The following is a 25,526-nucleotide window of genomic DNA, read 5'->3' as shown; positions in this document are numbered from 1 at the left end:
CATGCACACACGGAGAAGGTGAAACAAGGACACTACTTGCCTGTTGCTCAAGGTCTGCTGTGTATTTCTTAACTCTCTGTTCCCTCTCTGTTGCTTGTCTTACAAGCTGTTTAAGATCAGTAAGGCTTCTAGTTTTTTTGGCAATATCCGTTTCTAATTCTTTCAACTTGGTTTCATACATTCTAAAAGTATAAAGGGAAAAAATGGTATAGACATGGAAAATAATTTCTCTTACTGATTTAAAAGCCACTGAAAATTTCTTCATTAAAAATAAAGAATATCTTATTGTACTGCTTCTTCTGGTCAAATCATCTCCTACATATTTATTTAGCATTACATGACAGCAACAGAGAAGTGCCCCTTAATTAACAGGCCAGTTAAACTGAGGATTTAGGTGTTTCCCAAGGTTATAAACAAGGATGGAGCCTGATGAATCTGACCACTGTAAAAGATTAAAATTAATACCTTTTTCAGTCACAAAACTAAGAAATAGAAATTCATAAGAATATAAAATTATATATTGCTGGATATTCTTAGGAATATACTTAAAGATAACTAAAGCATTTCTTTCTCTCTCACACACACACACACTCTTGAGTTAATCCAGTTAGAACAAAACCAGTACAACACTCCTGGGAGAGGGAACAGAATGTGTAAAAGTAGGGATAAGAAAAATGGCCTATCTGAATAGATTTGTAACCTTTCAGGAAATGATCAATAGTTCAAAAACAAAAAAAAAAGACCCCAAAAGAAATTTCTAAAACATTGAGCCAAAACGGTTTCCACAAGCATATTCTATCTTAAAAGAGACAACGTTCATAACATTCAAATTTCTCCAGAGAAAAGAAAAAGAAGAAACACTTTGGCAAAATCAGGTTAAGGACAGGACAAGGAAGAAAAATTATTATTTCAATATTACATCAAAGTAATTATCATCAAAGAGTATTTAATAAACCTTAGGAACTTACAAGGCAACACTGTTAACAAAAACTGTCAAAAAAGTGCTGAAATACCTGAAGTGAAGTACCTGAAGTGCACTCCTGCACTTCATTTAATTCCAAGCTCTAATGCCATCCAGAGAGACCTTCTCTGACCACCTGTCTAAAACACCTCCTGCATCACCCTGGACTGTCTCAGCAGTTGGTATTATAAAGCCAGACAGAAGAGATGTCATTAGTCTATTGAGTAAATAATACAACAACTATAAAGGATTTCAGTATAAGCATAATGTGTCATGGATACCAAAAGATAAATCACTTTACTGACCTGGGTGTCTAATCCCAGCTGCAGATTTGAGCCATTTTTAAGGTGGATTTAGGGATATATGAGGCTACAGACCAGAATTAGCCTTCTGTAAAGCTATGTTTTTTTGAAAGGTGTTTATTGAATGCCTACTCTATGCTCAGTTACCTATACAGTTTTCAGATTAAAAACAAAGAAATGATCTAAAAAGTCTCTCATTTCCCTGCTCAATTTTATAAACCCTTTTCACATTCGTAATTTTTTTGTGTGTGCAGCTTCACAGAGCCCTTTTTAGAAAAGAAAGGACGGGATTTATCATTTCCACAGATTCAAAAAAAAACTAACTCACAGGAGAACTGTAATTTACTTGAGGTCATAGTGAGAAATGTGTGTGTCAGTCACTCAGTCGTGTCCAACTCTGCAATCCCATGGACTGTAGCCCACCAGGCTCCTTAAGGGATTCTCCAGGCAAGAATACTGGAGTGGGTTGCCACTTCCTTCTCCAGGGGATCTTCCCGACTCAGGGATTGAACCCACGTTTCCTGCATTACAGGTAGATTCTTTCCTGTCTGAGCCACCAGGGAAGTCTCCTCAGTGTTCAGATATTATAAAAAGTCAGTTGTTGTTGGGGAGGAAACTGAGGTACACTGACCCCCCACCCCCACGCCAGGCCTCTATTTGCCAGTCCAAGGTACTTCTAAGCGTGGAAGGGCTCCCCTGGTGGCTAAATGGTAAGGAATCTGCCTGCCAATGCAGGAGACACAGGTTTGAACTCTGGATCAGAAAATCCCCTGGAGAAGGAAGCGGCTACCCACTCCAGTATTCCACCTGGGAAATTCTTGCCTGGTGGGCTATAGTCTATGGAGTCACAAAACAGTCAGACACAACTCAGTGACTAAACAACAAGAAGCCCCAGAAGCTACCTGGCTTTCTGAAGAAACCTAGTTAAAGTAGGCCTTTTAGAAATACATCTAACATAAAGCAGAGTCTAGCATGTAGCAGGTACTGAGAAAACACCTGCTGGATAAATACATCTCAAAGCAACTCAGAATTCTTTTGGTCCCTACATGATTGTAGCAAGAAATAAAGGGCCAATCAAGAAACCAATGGCCTGCTGGTTGATAGCCTCTGCTGGAGTCCAAGCAGACAAAAGGAGAGTCTCCTTCTCCCCTTTATACCATCACAAACTATTTCACTCAGCCCTTACATTAGCCCCTTGACAGAATCAAGAAACAGCTATGGGGTGGGAAGAAGAGTAGATTCTGAGTACTCTCATTATGATGTTAGAAAGGGACCCTTCTTCAAGACTGCCTGCCACCTGGGCCCTCTAATCTACCTGTAAAATCTTCCTCCTCAGAGTTGTCTGGCAGGGGCAAGTGCAGTGCAGCAGGCCTTCTCTGAGACCTGCTGTAGCCTCAGTGTGCTAAGATTTCCATCCCAGCTGTAGTGATGGTGACCGCAAACCCACATCCAGTCCATCCTAAACAGCAGCTAGACATCCAAGAGGACACTTAGATGCACAGACAAGGAACTCTGGGGATACGGTAAGGTAAAGATGAGTCTGCCTTCTGAAATGGGGTCAGCAGATGTAGAGAACACAACTTCATTCAGGATGATGTCGCAGGGAAGGATGTGGGCAGGATCTCATTGGTCTCCACTTCTATATATACTCCTTGAAGTAATTGCTTAAGGTTGAAATGAGAATGACTTTTAGTGACTCATCAGTCACAATGAACCACCCCTGGCGGTAGTGACAATGAACATACGAATATTTGCTAGTGAATTCCTGTTGCCCTCATTCACAGAATTAAGAAGTAATTAAGCTAAAAATTGATCCCGGCTGTGTGGCTTCTACATTATGTGTGCATGTGTGCTCAGTCATGTCCGACTCTTCTGGCAACCCCGGGATTATAGCCTGGCAGTGAATTATAGCCTGAACCTCTTTCATAGCCACAAAGTTTACTTGATAGGCAGGAATCACATATACTTGTAGAAGAGGCTCAAGGGGTGGGAGAAAATCAAGTGCCAGAAAGTAGCAGCTGAAAGACACTAAAACTGTCTGCTGAATTCATCTGCTGAAGTTATATGAAGACCAAGCTGCCCACAGCCTACTCTGGTATGCCACAGCTTGTGACAAGACGGCTCCACTGTGCCTGGCTTATATTCGGGGTAGAAAACGAACGCAGCATAAAGAAAGGCAGGACTAGTTGGGCACCGTCAGTCTGGGCTCATGGTTGACAGTTGCTTCAAGAAACTTACTGGGCTCCAACACCCTCAGCCCAGCCCTAGCTCTGCTATGATCCATGCCCTGACACCCCAATTAGTTAAATCTCTTAAGGAAGAAAGAGTAAGGATCATGTTAAACCACCTTCTTCACAAAAGAACTAAGTGAATTAGAATAGTGTCATATTCTTTAAAAACAATAATGGGAGAATTAGAACTGATAAAACTGTGCAAATGTTAAGCTGCTTGTTCCTACCTTGTAACAACAATTGATTTCCAGCTCTTGCTGTCAGCACCTTCAAGCTGTGGACCTCTACTCTCTGCCAGCTGTAATCTCTTCCCACTCTCTTCTAGTTGAACTGTCATCTTCTCATTCAATATCTCCAAATTATTCTTAGCTATCCGTAATTTCTCTGCAGCTTCAGTTTCCTATCATTAAAAGCTAATTAATATGTTATGCCAAAAGGTAAAACTGTTCTCATGAATGTAATATATTCAAAATTATCACTACAAACTAGAAAGAAAAATAACCTGAAGTTCTAAATGCTGATTAAAAGTCCAATAAAAATCCAGTGTTTTTTAAACTCTAAAACTGCAATATGGTCAACTTAATTACAACCATGCATGTAAATGAGGTTATAAAAATACAATATTTTACTCCATAGTTACTTTGTCATATGTGTTATAATAGTTACAGAAAATAGGATAGTTTATGTCTTTAAATTAAAAAAAGATGTTTTGGCTCTTTAATACCTGAGACATAACTATAAGTATAAACTGTGTGTAAGTACCACAGATTATTTCCACTATTAAACATCTACATTCAAAGAACAGTATCACTCTGGCCTCAAAATGCATTCAGATTCCATTATAACTAGTTTAAAAATATTAATTTCAATTAATTCACTGGATCATCCATATAAATAATGACACATTTGTCTGGGGCAAGGAATATATTCTGTCTCTTAAATAGAAAGGAATCTTACTGTTTAACAAAATAGTTTCATATACTGTCTTGTACATGAAGTGTAATTCTAAGACAAGTGCATAAATATTAATTCATTTAAACCCTGTAGCAGCTCTGTGAAATAGATACACTTAATAGTCCCAGTTTTATAGATGAGGAAACAGAAAGAAGGAGAAGGAATAGGAGATTGCCCTCATTCCCAGAATTAAGAAGTAATGGAGCTAAAAATACAGGGAGCTGACTGTGGCTCAAATCATGAGATCCTTATTGCCAAATTCAGACTTAAATTGAAGAAAGTAGGGAAAACCACTAGACCATTCAGGTACAACCTAAACCAAATCCCTTATGATTATACAGTGGAAGTGAAAAATAGATTGAAGGGACTAGATCTCATAGAGTGCCTGATGAACTATGAACAGAGGCTCGTGACATTGTACAGGAGACAGGGATCAGGACCATCCCCATGGAAAAGAAATGCAAAAAAGCAAAATGGCTGTCTCGGGAGGATTTACACATAGCTGTGAAAAGAAGAGAAGTGAAAAGCAAAGAAGAAAAGGAAAGATATAAGCATCTGAATGCAGAGTTCCAAAGAACAGCAAGAAGAGGTAAGAAAGCCTTCCTCAGCGATCAATGCAAAGAAATAGAGGAAAACAACAGAATGGGAAAGACTAGAGATCTCTTCAAGAAAATTAGAGATACCAAGGGAATATTTCATGCAAAGATGGGCTCAATAAAGGACAGAAGTGGTATGGACCTAACAGAAGGAGAAGGTATTAAGAAGAGGTGGCAAGAATACACAGAAGAACTGTACAAAAAAGATCTTCACAACCAAGATAATCACGATAGTATGATCACTCACCTAGAGCCAGACATCCTGGAATGTGAAGTCAAATGGGCCTTAGAAAGCATCACTACAAACAAAGCTAGTGGAGATGATGGAATTCCAGTTGAGCTATTTCAAATCCTGAAAGATGATGCTGTAAAAGTGCTGCACTCAATATGCCAGCAAATTTGGAAAACTCAGCAGTGGCCACAGGACTGGAAAAGGTCAGTTTTCATTCCAATCCCAAAGAAAGGCAATGCCAAAGAATGCTCAAACTAACTACCGCACAGTTGCACTCATCTCACATGCTAGTAAAGTAATGCTCAAAATTCTCCAAGCCAGGCTTCAGCAATATGTGAACCGTGAACTTCCTGATGTTCAAGCTGGTTTTAGAAAAGGCAGAGGAACTTCCCAGAGATCAAATTGCCAACATCCACTGGATCACGTAAAAAGCAAGAGAGTTCCAGAAAAACATCTATTTCTGCTTTATTGACTAAGCCAAAGCCTTTGACTGTGTGGATCACAATAAACTGTGGAAAATTCTGAAAGAGATGGGAATACCAGACCACCTGACCTGCCTCTTGAGAAACCTATATGCAGGTCAGGAAGCAACAGTTAGAACTGGACATGGAACAACAGACTGGTTCCAAACAGGAAAAGGAGTATGTCAAGGCTGTATATTGTCACCCTGCTGATTTAACTTATATGCAGAGTACATCATGAGAAACGCTGGGCTGGAAAAAGCACAAGCTGGAATCAAGATTGCCGGGAGAAATACCGATAACACCAGATATGCAGATGACACCACCCTTATGGCAGAAAGTGAAGAAGAACTAAAAAGCCTCTTGATGAAAGTGAAAGAGGAGAGTGAAAAAGTTGGCTTAAAGCTCAACATTCAGAAAACTAAGATCATGGCAACTGGTCCTATCACTTCATGGAAAATAGATGGGGAAATAGTGGAAAGAGTGGCTGACTTTATCTTTTTGGGCTCCAAAATCACTGCAGATGGTGATTGCAGCCATGAAATTAAAAGACACTTACTCCTTGGAAGAAAAGTTATGACCAACCTAGATAGCATATTCAAAAGCAGAGACATTACTTTGCCAACAAAGGTCCGTCTAGTCAAGGCTATGGTTTTTCCTTTGGTCCTGTATGGATGTGAGAGTTGGATTGTGAAGAAAGCTGAGCGCCGAAGAATTGATGCTTCTGAACTGTGGTGTTGGAGAAGACTCTTGAGAGTCCCTTGGACTGCAAGGAGATCCAACCAGTCCATTCTAAAGGAGATCAGCCCTGGGTGTTCTTTAGAAGGAATGACGCTAAAGCTGAAATTCCAGTACTTTGGCCACCTCACGCGAAGAGTTGACTCAATGGAAAAGCCTCTGATGCTGGGAGGGATTGGGGGCAGGAGGAGAAGAGGACGACAGAGGATGAGATGGCTGGATGGCATCACCAACTTGACGTACGTGAGTTTGAGTGAACTCCGGGTGATGGTGATGGACAGGGAGGCCTGGCGTGCTGCGATTCATGGGGTCGCAAAGAGTCGGACACGACTGAGCGACTGAACTAAACGGAACTGAACTGAAGCTAAAAATTGATCCCAGCTGTGTGGCTTCTACATTATGTGTGCATGTGTTCTCAGTCATGTCCATCTCTTCTGCCAACCCCTGGATTATAGCCTGCCAGGCTCCTATGGCCGTGGGATTTCCCAGGGAGGAACACTGGGGTGGGCTGCCACTTCCTTCTCAGGGGATCTTCCCAACCCAGGGATCAAACCCTGTCCCCTGCATTGGCAGGTGAATTCTTTACCCTTATACCACCTGGGAAGCACGGCTTCTACATTATACTGCCTGTTAATTTATTAATTTTTTATTTTCAATGTTCCTCACTATGAAAGGATGGTGGGCATAAAACACAATTCCTAAATTTCTTAATATCTATTCTGAATAGACGTTCATCAACTTTTTCATTCAGTTTTCCCAAAATGTATTAATTAACATAAAAATAAGTATAGTCAATAATGAAAGTCATACTTTTTTAAGTTCTTTACGAAGTCTCTCATTTTCAGCAACAATTTTCTCTGTGCCTTTGGCTTTGGATTCATAGTGCATGCTCAACTGACGTCCAAGATGAACTTTGAGTTTTTCTAATTCAGCCTAGTAATTTAAAAAACTCTATATTATCAAAGCGAGGAAATAAATGATGATCCCATAAACTCATAAAACTTAGTCTAACGTAGTTTCAGAGCTCATATTTGATACAATTAGAATTAAATTCTTCCCTTTAATACTGGTCATCTAGAGCAGATGGTTTCCGATCTTGGCTTAGAATGAGTTGATGACTTAAAAAAAAAAAAACAACACACAATACCAATGGTGGGACCAATCCTGAAATAACTGATCAATCTTAAAATTAGGGTCTTAGGCAACTGTATTTTTGAAAATAGGCACAGTTAATTATTTTATATTGCCAGAGTGAGAACCAATGGTCTGGAAATAGTAAGATGACCACATGATGCTACTGTAACACTTTAATCATTGTCTCCAATATTTTTTTTCACATGTCTAAAATACCTATGCATCCATTAAAGCCACTTTATATACTATATTTAAAACTGTCTTTAAAAATTAATAAAAATTGTATCAGTATAACATTCTGTACAAATGGCATTAAGAATATTACCTTCAACTTTTCATTTTCCATCTCAATATTAGCCATTTTTTCACTGGTCAATATTCCTGATGCTTTTTTCAGTTGTTCATTTTCCCTTTGGACTTTTTCGACTACTTTTTTCATTAAACCAATGGTTTTTTCTAGTTCTGGGATTGTCTTTCCACTTCTACCAGACTAGGAAAGAATGTTAACTTTGTATTTAACCAAATATTTTAGAAAGTACAGTATAAAGTACCAATAATACAAGAGGTTTATTATTAAACTCATTGTTGATTCCTAACATTTGAAGCCAAAGTTTGTATTACTTCAACTCATTATAATAACCTTATGAAACAGGAATTACAATCTTCACTTTACATACAAGAAAATCAACACTCAGAGAATTTGATATTCCTAAAGTCATGCAGCTAATAAGTAAGAGCTTAAACCCAACATTAGTATATTAGCATTATAACTCAGAAGCTGCCGTGAATAGCATAAAAAGTAGTTACGAAATGTTAGACCAAGCAGCAGTTAGTAGTTACCTCAACGAATAGAAGAAGGAAGATTCCTGGAAGTTAAATGTTTTCAAGGTGTGGAGGGGGATGCAAAGAAAAAAGAGACGGTATAGAGTCCAAGTGGAAGAAAAAGCATGTAAGATGTGACAGATGATGAAATTTATTAACTTGAAACAAAGAGAAAGCTTAGTGATGTTTTACCCTGTGCATGCAGCAGAACGTAACTGAAACTAAAGGCACTAGTAAAGGCATATCAGTGCTGCTATGACATATCCAAGCTTTTATTCTCACTTCCAGCTTATCCTTTCTGAAGCTAAAACCAACATGTGGTATACTCTCACATACTCACCCCTCTAACGCGGCCAAGTTTCCGCTCTACTTCTGCTTTTTCTTTCTTCAGAAATTCACACATTTCCTTCAAGTCTCTTACCTGATTCTAGAATATTAAAGAAACATGTAACCGTTTAACACAGCTGTAGTCACTGATAAGGAAAGGCAAATCATCTTAACTACCAATCTCTTCAACTGTATAGCTTAAGTAAACAAGTGGATCTTCCTACCAATGAGAGGATTTTGAACTGTGACATATGTTGAAGTAAAGTGTACTAATACAAGAGATATTATATATGGATTTAAATACATATTTCCTACATTATTACTTCAGTTCAGTTCAGTCGCTCAGTCATAACCAACTCTTGGCGACCCCGTGGACTGCAGCACACCAGGCCTCCCTGTCCATCATTACCGCCTTAGTACACAATAATAAATTTGAGTTCAGAACTTCTGATTTAACTGTCCCATAAATTACATATTTAGAACCATATCCACATGGTACAAAGAAATAAACAATTGCTCTTCTGACACTAGTTCTAACAGTGTAAAAACCAGAATAAGAAATAGGACATAGGTTAATTATACTATTACCAGTGGTATTAACGCGTTGCTAATATTCTAAGTTAAAAAAACAGAAATGAAACAGTCGAGAAAAAGACTCCAATAAATAAGATTTCAAAAACCAAAAATAAATTTATTATAAATATAAAAATAAAGTAAAATTTCTAACAATCATCCTAAACATTTTTTAAAGACTTTATATTTTAAGAGCTACCCTAATATTTTATTACTTTTTTATCCGAATATTTTGAAATGTGGTAACTGTTAATTAAACACACCAACTATCGTCTTGCCACACACACAGCATTTGAACTTGCCACTTCTGTTGTCTGGAATTCTTTTTCTAGTATCTGTATGACCCACTTCCTTACCTGTCGCCTAGTTCTCTGCTAAAATATCATTTTATTAATAAGGCCTCCCCTTACTACTGTATTTTAAAGAGCAATCCCATATACTGTTGACTGCTAAACAATGTGGAGATATAACTTATAGTCAGTCCTCTATATCTGCAGTTTCTCTGCATTCATGGATTCAACCAACCGTGGATCAGGTAAAACAGCAGTGTTTACTACTGAAAAATATCCCCATATAAATGGACCCTTGTAGTTCAAGGGTCAACTATACCCCTATCCAACGCACACACATGCACACACACACACAAACCGTGCTTTTTTTTTAGCATTTAACGTCCGCTGACATACAATATAGTGATGTTTACCTATTATGAGCCTTCCTGCTGGAATATAAGCTCTACAAGTGCAAGGATTTTTCTGATGGCTGTTTCCCAGCACATAGAAGAGTACCTGATACAAAGAAGGCCCTCAACAAATAACTGTTACATGAGTGAATGCAGAAGGTGTAAACGCTACCATATTTTATGAATATGAGTTTCTGGCTTCTTCATAAGCTAACATAGTAAACATAACAATTAAGTAGGGAGAAAAAGGTTTTCAGGCATTAGATTTTCTAACTATAATAAAGAATATTAAATTTACCTTTAATCTTGGCAAATCTTTATTTGCTTGTTCAAGCTGAAATTTGAGTTCAATATTTTCGGATGACAACTTCAAGTTTTCCCTCTGGAGCTCCTGTTCTCTTTGATAATGATCATCTGAATCTATTCCTGAAGTCTTCAGGAAAATGAAGTTAGGAGTATTTTTAAGGTGTAGCAAATAAAAGCTGCATAAGACATGCTGGGTAAGAAAACACTATGCTAAAAGGGAACGCTATTCCTCAAAAGAATGAGAAAATTGGAGAGCTCTAGAGAAAACAACCATAAACAAACTCACAAAAGGTAATCAGTCTCTTGAAATTAATACAGAAAACAAAGTCAATATGATTTAATGATGTCCACACATATAATTTGTGGTTCTTTCAGTCCAAAATAAAATGTTATTGTTATCAGACTGTTATAGATTGCATTGTGCCCCAACCCCCATCAAACCCCCAAATTCGTATGTTTAAGTTCTAATTCCCAGTACCTCAAATGACTTTATTTGGAGACAGGGCCTTTTCAGGCTATAAGATAATTAAGATAAAAAGGGTCACTAGGGTGGGCCTTAATCCAATGTCTGATGTACTCACACAAAAACAAAATTTGACACACAGACAGAAGGGAGTAACTATAGAGACAAGGAGAAGCTAGCCATCTATGAGCCAGAAGAAGGGACCCTTTCCCCAAAGACTAAAGAAGAAATCAACTCTGCCAATACCTTGATTTTGGACTTCTGATTTTCAGAACTGTGAGAATACATTTCTGTTGCTTAAGCCATCAACTCCGTGGTGTTCTGTTATGGTTGCCATAGCAGATGAATACACAAGCCTACAAAAAGTGCCTCAATTCCTTCCTCCTTTAGAGAGCTATTCCTCATTCCTGGAGCTAAAATAATCACTCCCTCCTCTGAAATCCAGTAACACTTTATTTGCATTTGTTTTGGCATGAATCCACCTTGGGGGGTTATTATCCATGTTCATATTTATTTCTCATTCTAAACTGTACGTTATTTGAAAGAGAAATCTGTGTTTGGTTACTTTTTACTACTTTTTACCACTTATAAGACTGTTAAAGAGCATTATATGAGATAATGTTGTGAAAGCACTCAGAACAGTTTTAGTTTTAGTTTTTTCTCTCCCATTCTATTCTCTTGGCTTGGTTAACTATCAAGTCAGTAATTCCAGAGACATTATTATGATCATCATATTATATGCTTATATACATCATTATTAAGGTATAATATTCTGTAAATACATTTATTATACCTGGCTCTGTAACATCATTTGAATTAGCAGTAGGTTAAATACATTCTGACACTTTCACTCTTTGGTTAAAAAAAAAGTAAAAAAAAGAGTAAGTTTTCTTAGGTAAAACAGAGTTAAAGTAAAGAAATTAGAGAATAGGATATAGAAAAGTAAAGAGATTCTGAGCTGAGAGCATATAACACAACACAACACTGGCAGAAACACTGCATGCATCCACCTGATTTCTAACTGTCTGAGAGGTGTGTCCATACGAACATACACAGTGGCAAGCAAAAGCAGACAGACATGTTTCATGGTGTCAGTAAACTATAGCAATATGTTCGTACTTTGTCAGATAATCCAAGTCTACATTCTGGTTCTACTACTATTAAGGTTAAAGTGAGGAAAGTGAAGTCGCTCAGTCGTGTCTGACTCTGTGCGACCCCATGGAACGCAGCCTACCAGGCTCCTCCGTCCATGGGATTTTCCAGGCAAGAGTACTGGAGTGGGGTGCCCTTGCCTTCTCCAACTGTAACTATTAAGGTTAACACTAAGCAAAACCAACCCCTGTAAGGTCCTCTGTTTCTACATCTCACAAGTGAAGGCACTGATACGGTTTAAGGTCTCTTCAGACATGGCAAGCTGTAGTTTCCTATTCCTGAGCCCTTCTGTTTCCCTTACTTCATCTCTTCAGTCTACAATAGCAATTTAATAAATGATAATCAGTACCCCTGACTGATAGATATAAAACATAATACATTTCACCCACAGGAAAGACTAATTCTATCTGATCTTACATGAAGATAGTTTTTCAACAGTTCTCCTCACTAAAATACAGATGCAATTATTCAAGTAAGTGAATGTGGATCATTTTTTTCTTCCTATTCTCAGAAAACAAAAGTGCTAGCTGAAATTGTTTAAATTTGGGGGGAAAAATTCTAGTAAACTCATCTATAAAAGTAAAATAAACAAAATTCTTGTGTAATCAATTTCAGGGAGACTTACAAATTGTTCTGTAGAAGGAGAATCTTATTAAAAGGTATACACTGCTAAAAGTCAAGTTCTTAGGGGATGGGAGTTAGAGATAATACACAGGGGAAGTCTCAAATTCTCAATTACTTATTATCAAGTGAAAAATGCCTGAAAAAGGAAATGAAATAAGAATTAAGTCATTTTTTCCCATTTTCTTTTAATTTAAATGTCTAATTTAATGAGGACTTAGGTAACTAGAATATCCAAGGTGGAAAGGAAAGAACAAATGAATGAATGCTATTTGATTTCAACTCGGAACGAACTTCTTACTCTGGACTGCCATATAAATTGACCAAAAGTAGAGCATATGTAGAAAGTTCATTAACTAGAATTAGACCTCCATATAAATCCTAGTTCTGCATCTTCTTGATCACTAGAGATGTTTCTCCAAGCTTCCCAAGTAAAACAGAAATAATTCTCTGCAGAGTATTGTGAGAACTATACCTAAGCAATACAAATAAACTCCCTTTTCTCATTATATATAAAAAAGTATCTGTTATAATACAAAGCAAAAAGATCATCAAAGGAACTTGCTATGTATATTAGAATGTTACAGAGCATCATAACAGATTTTTATTAATATTTTCCCTGTAGTGAAATTTGACTTGCAGTGAGATTTTACAACATGCTGAATTAGGAATTTCTAAGGCAAAACACTTCTAAAGGGCCTTATTTTTGTTATTCAGTTATCTAATACTTTTTAAGTGAATACCAGTAGTAAAACAGAGAATACACAAATGAATTAGAGAAATGCACAACCACTAAGTTTTAGTAGGAACCAGTCAAATATTGGGGTTTAAGAAGTTTATTAACAGTTAATATTTTTTACAAATCTGACACAATTTGTTTCCATTTGTACCATACGCATATGCTACTTGCTCTAAGAAAACTCAGCCAACAGAGAAATAAAGGACTGCCATGTACTCAGAGCTGGGCCGCTTCATTTCTTGGCTGGCCTGGCGCATTGGTTTCAGGGTGGGCCTGTGCACCCTCCTCAGCACACTGATTCAGTGCAGCCACCCCTGTGGCCCAGCCACGGTCCTCCCCAGAAGCTTCTGCTGGATCCGTGTGCTTGCTGTGACTCACTTCTTCAGTTAGGTGTCCCTTTTCTTTCTCATCTTGCTTAGCTTTCTCTTCCCTGTTTTTATCTTTCTGCTCATCATTTTCACAACAGTCTTGATTAATTTTCTGAACTTTAGAATTTGGATCATTTTCAAAATTGGGGTTAAAATCAGTCAAGGTACCTTCAGTTGACCTAAATAGACTTGATGTATTGTTTGTTCTTGACTCTGATTTATTTAACTCCGTAGGATCTACAATATCTTCTGCTTCGTGTTTTTCTTCATTACTGTAATACTGTAGATTATGTCTAGGTACCTGATGATGTAAGTTGGCACTAACATCTATTTCTTTCTTATTTTTAATTCTGAGTTCTGTTATGCGATTGTTTTGTTTCCTGTGTAAAGTGTTCTTTTTGTGAAAAATATTATGCCTGTATTTATTAACACTGGCAGCAAGAGGAGAAAGTGTAGTTGTGTCACATAACACATTCTGCTTGAAGCAGACAGAAGAAAAGAAACAGGAAAAGGAAAAAAATAATAAAAATATAACACACAAGTGTTTTAAAATAAGATACAACAAATAATTCTACATTGATCAGACTTTATAAAGACACACTAGAAATGTATCACACACATAAATGGATACAATGTTATAATGTATCTTCCTAATTTATCTATGTGTTCTTGTCACAACAGAACTCATAACTACATTTAAAATCTACAGAAATCATTTGTAATGAACCTTTATGCAAAGCATAAGAACCACAAATTTATATTATGTAAAAAGAATTAAAGAAAACATATATCTTTACCAAGTAAAAACAAAAGCTGGATTTATTATATTAATATTAATGAGAAGGATCTACTATTTCTAGTCAGATAAAGGCAGAAGTTATTTCACTTTTAAACTTTAGAATTAAAACAATGAAAAGATATGCACTTACTGAAGGCCGAGAATATGCATCCTTTGAAAGCTGCTTTTCTAAAGCATGAAGTTTTTCTTGGAGGTATTTATTTTGCAAATGTAAGTCTTCTATAACAGAATCTCGAGGAAGAGCTTGATGAGACCTATGAACAATAATCACAGACTCTTTATTATTCAAACTGCCAACTCTTTTCTGTTTTATTACATTAAAATATAGAAAAATATATTTTTAACACCGTATTTTAAATTCTACAAAACTTCAAAACTATACAAAAATTAAATTGGGATATGACTATCCTATAAAATGATCCTCTACAGACGATTTCATGGCTGGCCTCCTTTAAAGTAAGAGTTAAAAAGCGTATTTTGATTTAAAGAAACGCATTAACATTTGTAAAGAACATACATCTATTTTGGGATTGTGTAAGATAACTGAATAAAAATACCTACTATTTTTAAAACATCACATAATAATTTCATAACATTCATGTGCTTCTCAAAAAGTTCAAGGATTTTAATAGGTTCTTAGTGGTGCCAGATAATCTATTTTTTCAGTTCATACTCATCTGCATGATATACAAGGCCCTCCACTATCTGGCACAATCACATCTGTTCAACACAGCTGTCCACGAGTTTTCCCTTACTGAGGAAAATACATCCACTCTTACCCACACAAGAAAGATCACTTCTGCCCCTATGTCTCTGCTAGGGTTCTATTTTCTTGGAATGTCCTTTCTCCCTTTAATAGCTACATGTGATTCATAAAATTCAGAAATTCACATTTGAACTGAGACAGAAGACAAGTTGAAGTTCTCTTTTATAAAGTCTTCTCAATTATTTCAGCCTACATAGAGTCATACTGCTCATACTAGAAAAGAAGCTATTAAATATCTAAAAGTATTAGAAGGTTTCAAAAGTAAAATATTTTGATCCTTCTGAAAACTGCAAAGAAGAATAAAAGGATTTGGTTTTATTCTGAATATATGCTTAGACTAAGAAAAACAAGGAAGCTAGATCCAGACAGTGGCTCTAACAGGTGTCAAAGCGAATAAAAAATTTTCAATCACTTTGTTCTTCACCATCAAGGAAAATTCTGAAGAATTTAAGAAACAATCATTTAGGAGGGAAGGAAATGGAATATAGGTAGCTCATGAGGACTTTAAAAAGTAAATATTTTACAGACTGGGATAAAGTTCTGGAATTTGAAATATCAGCACACAGGTGATGAATTTACCTCTTCCTTTCCTCTAGTATTTCCTAGCCTCAATACAACACAGCTTGAAACATGAAGATGAGCATCAGCAAAGCTTCAAGTTCTAGCTTCAGCAGGAGCAAGGGCCCTTAAGAACACTTAATACTCTTAGGCACTGCAAAAATCCCTCCTTATTTTTCTCTCCTATGCACTCTCCTATCTCAACCCTCAGGCAATCCCAAGGCAGTGGTGGCAAAGGCTGCAAAGGAAATTCAAAGGAGCCGAAATTTTTAGGGAGAGGAATCTCCTCCAATTGGTAGAGCTGTGATTAGTAAAGGGGGAAGGCAAAGTAGGGACCCCACCACCACATGTCCCCTTTTTTGCTCTCCTGCTGCTGGCTTAGATGCAGACAAGAGCACAATGGCTGAAGTGCACAGTATAACGGGCAACTAAAGCCTCAGGTCTTTTGCCCTAGAGACCAAAAAGGGGGGCTTCCCTGGTGGCTCAGCATTAAAGAATCTGCCTGTGATGCAAGAGACACAAGTTCAATCCCTGGGTCAGGAAGATCCCCTGGAGGAGGAAATGGCAACCCATTCCAGTATTCCTGCCTGGGAAATCCCATGGAAAGAGGATCCTGGTGGGCTACAGTTCACGGTGTTGTAAAGAACTGGACACAACTTAGTGATGAAACAATAACAACCAAAAAGGGGAGCCGGAGGAAACCAAATGCATCAGTGAGATGACAGAAGGAAAGAGCTCTAGAAAGGAATCTTATAAAGTAGTTAATGAAGTACTGAGCTCACTCCTGAGCACGCATGTATGCATCTGATCCTAATCTGAACATTAAAGAATCTGAAAACTGACCTAACAGAAGACAGCCGACATACCAGACTGTCAATAGGGAAGTGCTCAGGCAGAACAAAGCAAAAGAGCACTGTAAAAGTTTTGAAAATGGTACTGGAACCACAGCCCACAGAAAGCAGGTTAAAAAATGAGGCTGAGCCTATCTGCTAAGTTGCTTCAGTCGTGTCCAACTCTGTGCGACCCCACAGACAGGAGCCCACCAGGCTCCCCCGTCCCTGGGATTCTCCAGGCAAGAACACTGGAGTGGGTTGCCATTTCCTTCTCCAATGCATGAAAGTGAAAAGAGAAAGTGAAGTCGCTCAGTCGTGTCCAACTCTTCACGTTCCCATGGACTGCAGCCTACCAGGCTCCTCCGCCCATGGGATTTTCCAGGCAAGAGTACTGGAGTGGGGTGCCATTTCCTTCTCCAGAGACTATCTAGACCTGGTAAAACAAAAATACTGCATTTTCCACAGAATTCAATCAAGATCCAGAGTTGCAGAATATAATGTTCAGAAGCTCAATAATATAATCTGTATTATGTGATGTAAAAAGAACCAGAAACATCTCTACTCACATGGGAAAAGAAAAACCAGAACTCAAGCTTAAGATAAAACATTTTCAGTTCAGTTCAGTCACTCAGCCGTGTCTGACTCTTTGAGATCCCATTGACTGCAGCATATAAGGCTTCCCTGTCCATCATCAACTCCTAAAGCGTCCTCAAACTCATATCCATCGAGTTGGTGACGTCATCCAACAATCTCTTCCTCTGTTGTCCCCTTCTCCTCCCGCCTTCAATCTTTCTCAGCTCAGGGTCTTTTCTAATGAGTCAGTTCTTCACATCAGGTGGCCAAACTACTGGAGTTTCAGCTTCAACATCAGTCCTTCCAATGAATATTCAGGACTGATTTCCTTTAGGATGGACTGGTTGGATCTCCTTGCAGTCCAAGGGATTCTCAAGAGTCTTCTCCAACACCACAGTTCAAAAGCATCAATTCTTCGGCGCTCAGTTTTCTTATTGGTCCAACTCTCACATCCATATATGACTACTGGGAAAACCAAAGCTTTGACTAGATGAACCTTTGTTGGCAAAGTAATGTCTCAGCTTTTTAATATGCTATCTAGGTTGGCCATAGCTTTTCTTCCAAGGAGCAAGCGTCTTTTAATTTCATGGCTGCAGTGACCATGTGCAGTGATTTTGGAGCACCCAAAAATAAAGCCTCTTCCTGTTTCCATCGTTTCCCCACCTATTTGCCATGAAGTTATGGGACCGGATGCCATGATCTTAGTTTGCTGAATGTTGAGTTTTAAGTCAACTTTTTCACTCTCTTTCATCAAGAGGCTCTTTAGTTCTTTTTCGCTTTCTGCCATAAGGGTGGTGTCATATGCATATCTGAGGTTATTGATATTTCTCCTGGCAATCTTGATTCCAGATTGTGCTTCATTCAGCCTGGCATTTCACATGCATATAAGTTAAATAAGCAGGGGGACAATATCAACCTTGATGTAGCCCTTTCCCTATCTGGAACCAGTCTGTTGTTCCATGTCCAGATCTAACTGTGGCTTCTTGACCTACAAACACATTTCTCAGGAGGTAGGTAAGGAGGTTTGGTATTCCCATCATTTTAAGAATTTTGGACAGTTTGTTGTGATCCATGCAGTCAAAGACTTTGGCATAGTTAATAAATCAGAAGTAGATGTTTTTCTGGAAATCTCTGGCTTTATGTGTGGTCCAACAGATGTTAGCAATTTGATCTATGGTTCCTCTGCCTTTTCTGAATCCAGCTTGAACATCTGGAAGTTCCTGGTTCATGTGCTGTTGAAGCCTCACTTGCAGAATTTTGAGCATTACTTTGCTAGCATGTGAGATGAGTGCAATTGTGTGGGAGTCTGAACATTCTTTGGCATTGCCTTTCTTTGGGACTGGAATGACAACTGACCTTTTCCAGAACTGGGGCCACTGCTGAGTTTCCTAAATTTGCTGGCATATTGAGTGCAGCACTTTAATAGCATCATATTTTAGGATATGAAATAACTCAACTGGAATTCCATCACCTCCATTAGCTTTGTTCATAGTGATGCTTCCTAATCCCACTTGACTTTGCATTCCAGGATGTCTGGCTCTAGGTGAATGATCACACCATCGTGGTTATCTGGGTCATGAAGATCTTTTTTGTATAGTTCTTCTGTGTATTCTTGCCACCTCTTAATATCTTCTGCTTCTGTTAGGTTCATACTATATCTGTCCTTTATTGTGCCCATCTTTACATGATATGTTCCCTTGGTATCTCTAATTTTCCTGAAGAGATCTCTAGTCTTTCCCATTCTGTTGTTTTCCTCTATTTCTTTGCATTGATCACTGAGGAAGGCTTTCTTATCTCTCCATGCTATAGTTTGGAGCTCTGCATTCAAATGGGTATATCTTTACTTTTCTCCTTTGCCTTTCATTTCTCTTCTTTTCACAGCTATTTGTAAGGCCTTCTCAGACAACCATTTTGCCTTTTTTGCATTTTTCTTGGGGATGGTCTTGATCACTGCCTCCTGTACAATGTCATGAACCTCCGTCCATAGTTCTTCAGGCACTCTATCAGATCTAATCCCTTGAATCTATTTATCACTTCCACTGTATAATCGTAAGGGATTTGATTTAGGTCATACCTGAATGGTCTAGTGGTTTTCCCTACTTTCTTCAATTTCAGTCTGAATTTGGCAATAAGGAGTTCATGATCTGAGCCACAGTCAGCTCCCAGTCTTGTTTTTGCTGACTGTATAGAGCTTCTCCATCTTTGGCTGCAAAGAATATAATCAATCTGATTTCGGTACTGACCATCTAGTGATGTCCATGTGTAAAGTCTTCTCTAGTGTTGTTGGAAGAGGGTGTTTGCTATGACCAGTGTGTTCCCTTGGCAAAACTGTTAGCCTTTGTCCTGCTTCATTCTGTACTCCAAAGCCAAACTTCCCTGTCACTCCAGGTATCTCTTGACTTCCTAATTTTGCATTCCAGTCCCCTATAATGAAAAGGACATGTTTTTTGGGTGTTAGTTTTAGAAGGTCTTGTAGGTATTCATAGAAACGGTCAACTTCAACTTCTTCAACATTATTTGTTAGGGCACACACTTGGATTACTGTGATATTGAATGGTTTGCCTTGGAAACGAACAGAGATCAATCTGTCGTTTTTGAGATTGCAGCCAAGTACTGCATTTTGGACTCTTTTGTTGACTATGATGGCTACTCTATTTCTTCTAAGGGATTCATGCTCACAGTAGTAGATATAATGGTTATCTGAGTTAAATTCACCCATTCCAGTCCATTTTAGTTCACTGATTCCTAGAATGTTGATGTACACCCTTTGTATTTCCTGTTTGACCGCTTCTAATGTAGCTTGATTCGTGGACCTAACATTCCAGGTTCCTATCCAATATTGTTTCTTACAGCATCAGACTTTACTTCCATCACCAGTCACATCCACAACTGGGCGTTGTTTTTGCTTTGACTCTGTCTCTTCATTCTTTCTGGTGTTATTTCTTTGTTCTTTTCCAGTAGCATATGGGCACCTACCAACCTGGGCAGTTCATCTTTCAGTGTCCTATCGTTTTGCCTTGTCATACTATTCATAGGGTTCTCAAGGCAAGAATACTGAAGTGGTTTGCCACTGACTTCTCCAGTGGAGCATGTTTTGTCAGAGCTCTCCACCTTGACTGGTCTGTCTTGAGTGGCGCTACATGGCATGGCTCATAGTTTCATTGAGTTAGACAAGTTTGCGGTCCATGTAATCAGTTTGATTAGTTTTCTGTGATTGTGGTTTTCATTCTGTCTGCCCTTTGAGGGATAAGGATAAGGGGCTTCTGGAAGCTTCCTAATGCGAGAGACTGACTGTGGTGGAAACCTGGTCTAGTTCTGATGTGCGGGGCCATGCTTAGTAATTTCTGACTAAGAGTTACTGCTGTCTCTTCAAGTAGACTAGTAAATTCCTAAAGGAATTGTCTTGAACTTCTCTATGTTACCCAGTACCACTTATGGTATATGTATGGTTATATGCTTCTGCATTTTAATGTATTAGCTTACCTCATATATGATATGTCATTTTCTAAGTCAAGATTTCTCTTTTTTAATTCTTCTAACTCTTTTTCTGACTCCAACACTCGCGCTGCCATAACCTGATCAACAGTCAGGCCAGTTGTTTTTAGTTTCCTTTGCAGGGTAAGTTTCTCTTTATCAGCTCTGTGGGATTTAATACAGAATCATGAAAATGTACCATCCACTGTTTGGTTTGTTCAATTTATTAAATTGTAGCTTCCTTATTATAAGACGTACGTATGTACAAAAACCAGATCATTCTCTATTTGCTATGAGCTAAATTAAAGAAATTTCACTTAGAAATTGTTAAAATATATTTAACGCATATTTAAAAAAAAATAAAAAGTGAAATATAGATAATAAATGATAAAGCTAGAGAATTTCTCATTTTAGCAAGTACACAAAAACTATGTAACTTTCAGGTAAATGAAAAAGTATACATAATTAATTAGTTTTACATTAAACTCACTTGGCAAAAAGATCCTTCAAAGTAGTCAACTGCTTTGTTAGAATATAGACTTCCCCCTCTTTCTCTTTTAACTTGTTTCGAATTCCCTCTATTTTGGTTTGCCATTTTTTACCTTCTTCCCACCGAATTACTTCTTCTCTGGCACTCTGTAAGTAATAACAAATTATTTACAAGTTTAATCACATGGATTTTAACCAATTTGAGTTCTTCTTTGGACTATTTCTATCAGTAATTTTTTTACTACAAAATACTAGTTAACTTGTAAGAAAATTTCAGGCTATTTTCACACTACAGAATCAATTTATGAGTGGGTTGGTTATTGACTGTTACTGTAAACACTGAATATATCCAAGTCCCTCTATTTACTCTGAAATAATAATCCAGTCCACTGAAGGATTAAATAGGACACATCTGGGTCAAGAAGTAAGGATAAAAATGCCCAGATTTCTTTCCCAAAGGTCTGCACAAACCAATCTATATAAACAATTACACTGGGAAAAGTGATAAATACAGCTGAATACATAGGGTATAAAGGCATTTTGGATGTACTGTAATGTCAGAAAGAAGAGTAATTTCTGATGAAGACTTACTGGTATCTCTTCAAGTAGACCAGTAAATTCCTAAAGGACAGACACTTGTCTTGAATGCCTCTATGTTACCCAGTACCACTTATGGTATATGTATCAGGTCCACAGATGAACAAATTATCTAGTCTTCAACTACACATTTAACTATCACTGCCTTAAACATATCAGTACATCTCTTCACATACCTTTTCTTTCATAGGTTTCATTTCTGCTTCATCCACCTTTCTTTCCAGTTGGCTTTCTAGCTTTTTAATTTTCTTTTGGAGTTCTTCAATTAAACTTTGTTTGTTATCTATCAAAGGTTTGCCCTAAAAAACAAGATATAGGCAATGGCACCCCATTCCAGTACTCTTGCCTGTAAAATCCCATGGACAGAGGAGCCCGATAGGCTGCAGTCGTTGGGGTCGCGAAGAGTCGGACACGACTGAGTGATTTCACTTTCCCTTTTCACTTTCATGCATTGGAGAAGGCAATGGCAACCCACTCCAGTGTTCTTGCCTGGAGAATCCCAGGGACGGGGGAGCCTGGTGGGCTGCCGTCTATGGGGTCGCACAGAGTCGGACACGACTAAAGCAACTTAGGAGCAGCAATAGCTGCAGCAGTTTTACATTAAACAAGCATAAAAGTATCAAACAAAATACACAATAAATATTCCAACTGTAGAAACTTTGAGACTACAGCTAACCATACTTTCTAAATGACACTGTTGATATTTAAGCATAACATGGTAACTACTTCTATATTTTAATAAGATATGCTACTTTAAAACTACAAATACAATAGAGGTCACTGAAGGAATTAGCGGCTACATTAATCAAAGTGATTTGAAAACTAGTTTCAGCAAATATTATCAGTTCAGTTCAGTCGCTCAGTCGTGTCTGACTCTTTGCGACCCTATGAATCACAGCACGCCAGGCCTCCCTGTCCATCACCAACTCCTGGAGTTCACTCAGAATCACGTCCATCGAGTCAGTGATGCCATCCAGCCATCTCATCCTCTGTCGTCCCCTTCTCCTCCTGCCCCCAATCCCTCCCAGCATCAGAGTCTTTTCCAATGAGTCAACTCTTCGCAAATATTATAGATAAAATGAAAAAGTGGAAATAAACTACTACCTGTTTATTGTAAATCAAAACATTATCACAAATAAGATTACCTGTAATCCACTGGTTAATCTTTTAATTTGCCTCTTCAGTTCATTATTCTCTTGATCAACTGCATCTTTCTCTCTAAGCACTTTACCATAGGCTTTTTGTTTATTTTGCAGTTCATTGGTTAAGTCATTCAAATTATCAGTTAGTGTGTTTTCTCTGTTTTTACTTGTTTTAAGAGCTTCTTTAAGTTTTAAAATATTTTCATTTAAATCTTCAATTTGCGACTAATATAAGATAAAGAAAGGTGTAAATCATGAATCTTCAGCAAATATCAATGATAAAAGCAATAATAATAAAGTACACCACTAATACTTACTAATAAAGTTTCAATCTAAATTTTTAAGGACACACATACAAAAAAACCCACCAAAAACTACATAAATTCTTCTATCCTCATTTCTAATGAATTAAGTCTACTTTAAGGGAAAAAACAAAACATGAAAAAACGGTCTAAAGCAATTCATCTTCAGCAAACACCGAGAACCAAAATTTCATCAACTAAGCAAATGTTTCACTTTGGCTGAATTAATTTATTAGAAAAACAAGTAAATATCACTGTATAAGGCGTTTTTTTTTTTTTTTCCAAACACTGTGAAGCCTAAGAACAGCATAAAACAAAAATCTTTTAGTAGTTTGTAATCTTTTGTAAAGACAAGACATAAAAGGGCAGCTCACAATACTAGACAGTATACATAAGCCACTAGAAAGGAGTTCCAAGCTGTCCTAGATAGCAACATTGATAGGATTATTGGTCCTTAATATATGTTTTGTTGAATAAATTATTACAGGCCCAAAGGGATTACCAATAGCCCTAATAGGAAATTAGTGGTATTATAGCAATTACACAAAATACAAACTCCCTTGGAAAAGTCAAAAATGGTTTCAAGAAAAATGACTGGAAGTATTTAAGGAATTCAGAGCAGAAATTTCAGACAAAGAAAAAGGGACTGATCATCACAGGGCTATACCTATTTACATAGTTATGACTTACTGGATTTTTACTGTCAATTATGCTAATAATCTCAATAGGTCCAATAGGAGATTTTAAAAATCTGAGTAAAATCCAGTCCTTACATGGTTTAATGGTGATAAAGGGTATATATAAATAAACCAAAAGTAAATAAAAATTACAAACAAAATAAAACATAAAAACTAGATTTTTCATTTTATTCAAACTGTATGAAACTCTATGTAGAGAAATTTAAAAATCACAATTAAATGTACACATTTTAGAAAAAAAAATTTTCATATAGTAACAAACCTAATAACTGGGTAAGAAAATAATACACTGTTAAAAATTAAGAAATAATTTAAAAAAGAAAAGGCTTTAATGTTGGGCAGCCCTATAGATTAAATGTGGACTACATAATTTCCATAAACTATTTCAGGGGCTAAAAAAGGAAAGCCAATTAAGTCATATTATGAACTTAGCAAAAACTAATCTCACTTATCAATACAGAATTTAAAAAGCCTAAGAAAAATGTTTCTTAAATTTAATTCTATTAAGAGGACTGTCTTATAATGGACTACTCTTTACTAACCTTCAAGACGATATTCAGTGAATATGGTAAAGATATTTAGTGTTCAGAACTTTGAGTATGTATACATCTATGCACTAATTATTTATTAGAATAAATTCCTTATTCATTACCAAAATTATTATATATCTAAGTGAATTTTCTTCCAACAGGAATTAGTGGGAACTCTGTTATATGAATGCACACGTTCATGATCACCTTTAGCTCTTTAGTATGTCGATCCACAATTTGTTGAACATTGAGATTTGCCTCTTTCTGAGAAGTCATGGAAATAATACGTTCTTCAGCTGCTGCTGTCATTTCTGCCCGAAGTTCCAAAAGTGCCCGACTAAGTGCCTAAAAATTTCAAACCATACATAATTTTTTAAAAATGACACTTTATATGAGAAACATGTAATATAAAATATACATAAGATTCATTACTTTAAACTATTCTCTTATAATACCATATGTTTAATCAGTGTTCACAATCCAGCTGTTTCAAATGGATTTCCATTAGTAAGTGAACTCAATTCTTCCCAAATTGAGTGTGAGAATTCAAAATCTTGATAATGATAATTGTGAAAATCTAGCATTAAATCAAGGCGAAGGCAATGGCAGCCCACTCCAGTACTCTTGCCTGGAAAATCCCATGGACGGAGGAGCCTGATAGGCTGCAGTCCATGGGGTCCCTAAGAGTCGGGCACGACTGAGCAACTTCACTTTCACTTTTCACTTTCATGCATTGGAGAAGGAAATGGCAACCCACTCCAGTATTCTTGCCTGGAGAATCCCAGGGATGGGGGAGCCTAGTGGGCTGCCGTCTATGGGGTTGCACAGAGTCGGACACGACTGAAACGACTTAGCAGCAGCAGCAGCAGCATTATATCAAACAATCTGCATTACACAACTCAGGCATGTTTTGTTCTCAAAATTCTAAGCTGAAATGTTTATTTAAATTACTCATTTAATATATGCTTCCATGTGAAATTAATTGAATTTAAGAAGATGAAGTTACAAGATTAGAAAAGACTTAAAATCTGCCAATAAATTTCATGAGCTAGCACAGAAAAACAGTAGCACCTTCTAAAACAGTTAATTATATACAAAATCTG

At 37.3% G+C, this 25,526-nt stretch overlaps 1 protein-coding gene across 8 annotated transcripts in view; it reads right to left on the bottom strand.

Moving 5' to 3' along the window:
- CEP290 (centrosomal protein 290) overlaps positions 1–25,526 on the bottom strand; it is a 95,905-nt gene that overhangs the window by 6,804 nt on the left and 63,575 nt on the right. For 5 of the 8 annotated variants that reach the window (XM_027543205.1, XM_027543204.1, XM_027543203.1 and 2 more), the window contains exons 38-49: positions 24,631–24,768; positions 22,897–23,118; positions 21,928–22,050; positions 21,156–21,301; positions 20,675–20,830; positions 14,592–14,715; positions 10,312–10,446; positions 8,772–8,858; positions 7,935–8,099; positions 7,286–7,408; positions 3,722–3,894; positions 41–182 (exon numbers count right to left, since the gene is read on the bottom strand). In XM_027543205.1, coding sequence (XP_027399006.1) covers positions 41–182; positions 3,722–3,894; positions 7,286–7,408; positions 7,935–8,099; positions 8,772–8,858; positions 10,312–10,446; positions 14,592–14,715; positions 20,675–20,830; positions 21,156–21,301; positions 21,928–22,050; positions 22,897–23,118; positions 24,631–24,768 — 1,734 coding nt within the window. Of the gene's footprint in view, positions 1–40; positions 183–3,721; positions 3,895–7,285; positions 7,409–7,934; positions 8,100–8,771; positions 8,859–10,311; positions 10,447–13,375; positions 14,138–14,591; positions 14,716–20,674; positions 20,831–21,155; positions 21,302–21,927; positions 22,051–22,896; positions 23,119–24,630; positions 24,769–25,526 lie in introns of those variants that run through there. The other 3 variants (XR_003511281.1, XM_027543207.1, XM_027543208.1) reach the window with 3 other exon arrangements.

This window comes from Bos indicus x Bos taurus, chromosome 5 (genome assembly GCF_003369695.1).
Source record: "Bos indicus x Bos taurus breed Angus x Brahman F1 hybrid chromosome 5, Bos_hybrid_MaternalHap_v2.0, whole genome shotgun sequence".
NCBI lineage: Eukaryota > Metazoa > Chordata > Mammalia > Artiodactyla > Bovidae > Bos > Bos indicus x Bos taurus.
This window is presented reverse-complemented; position numbering and strand designations above follow the sequence as displayed.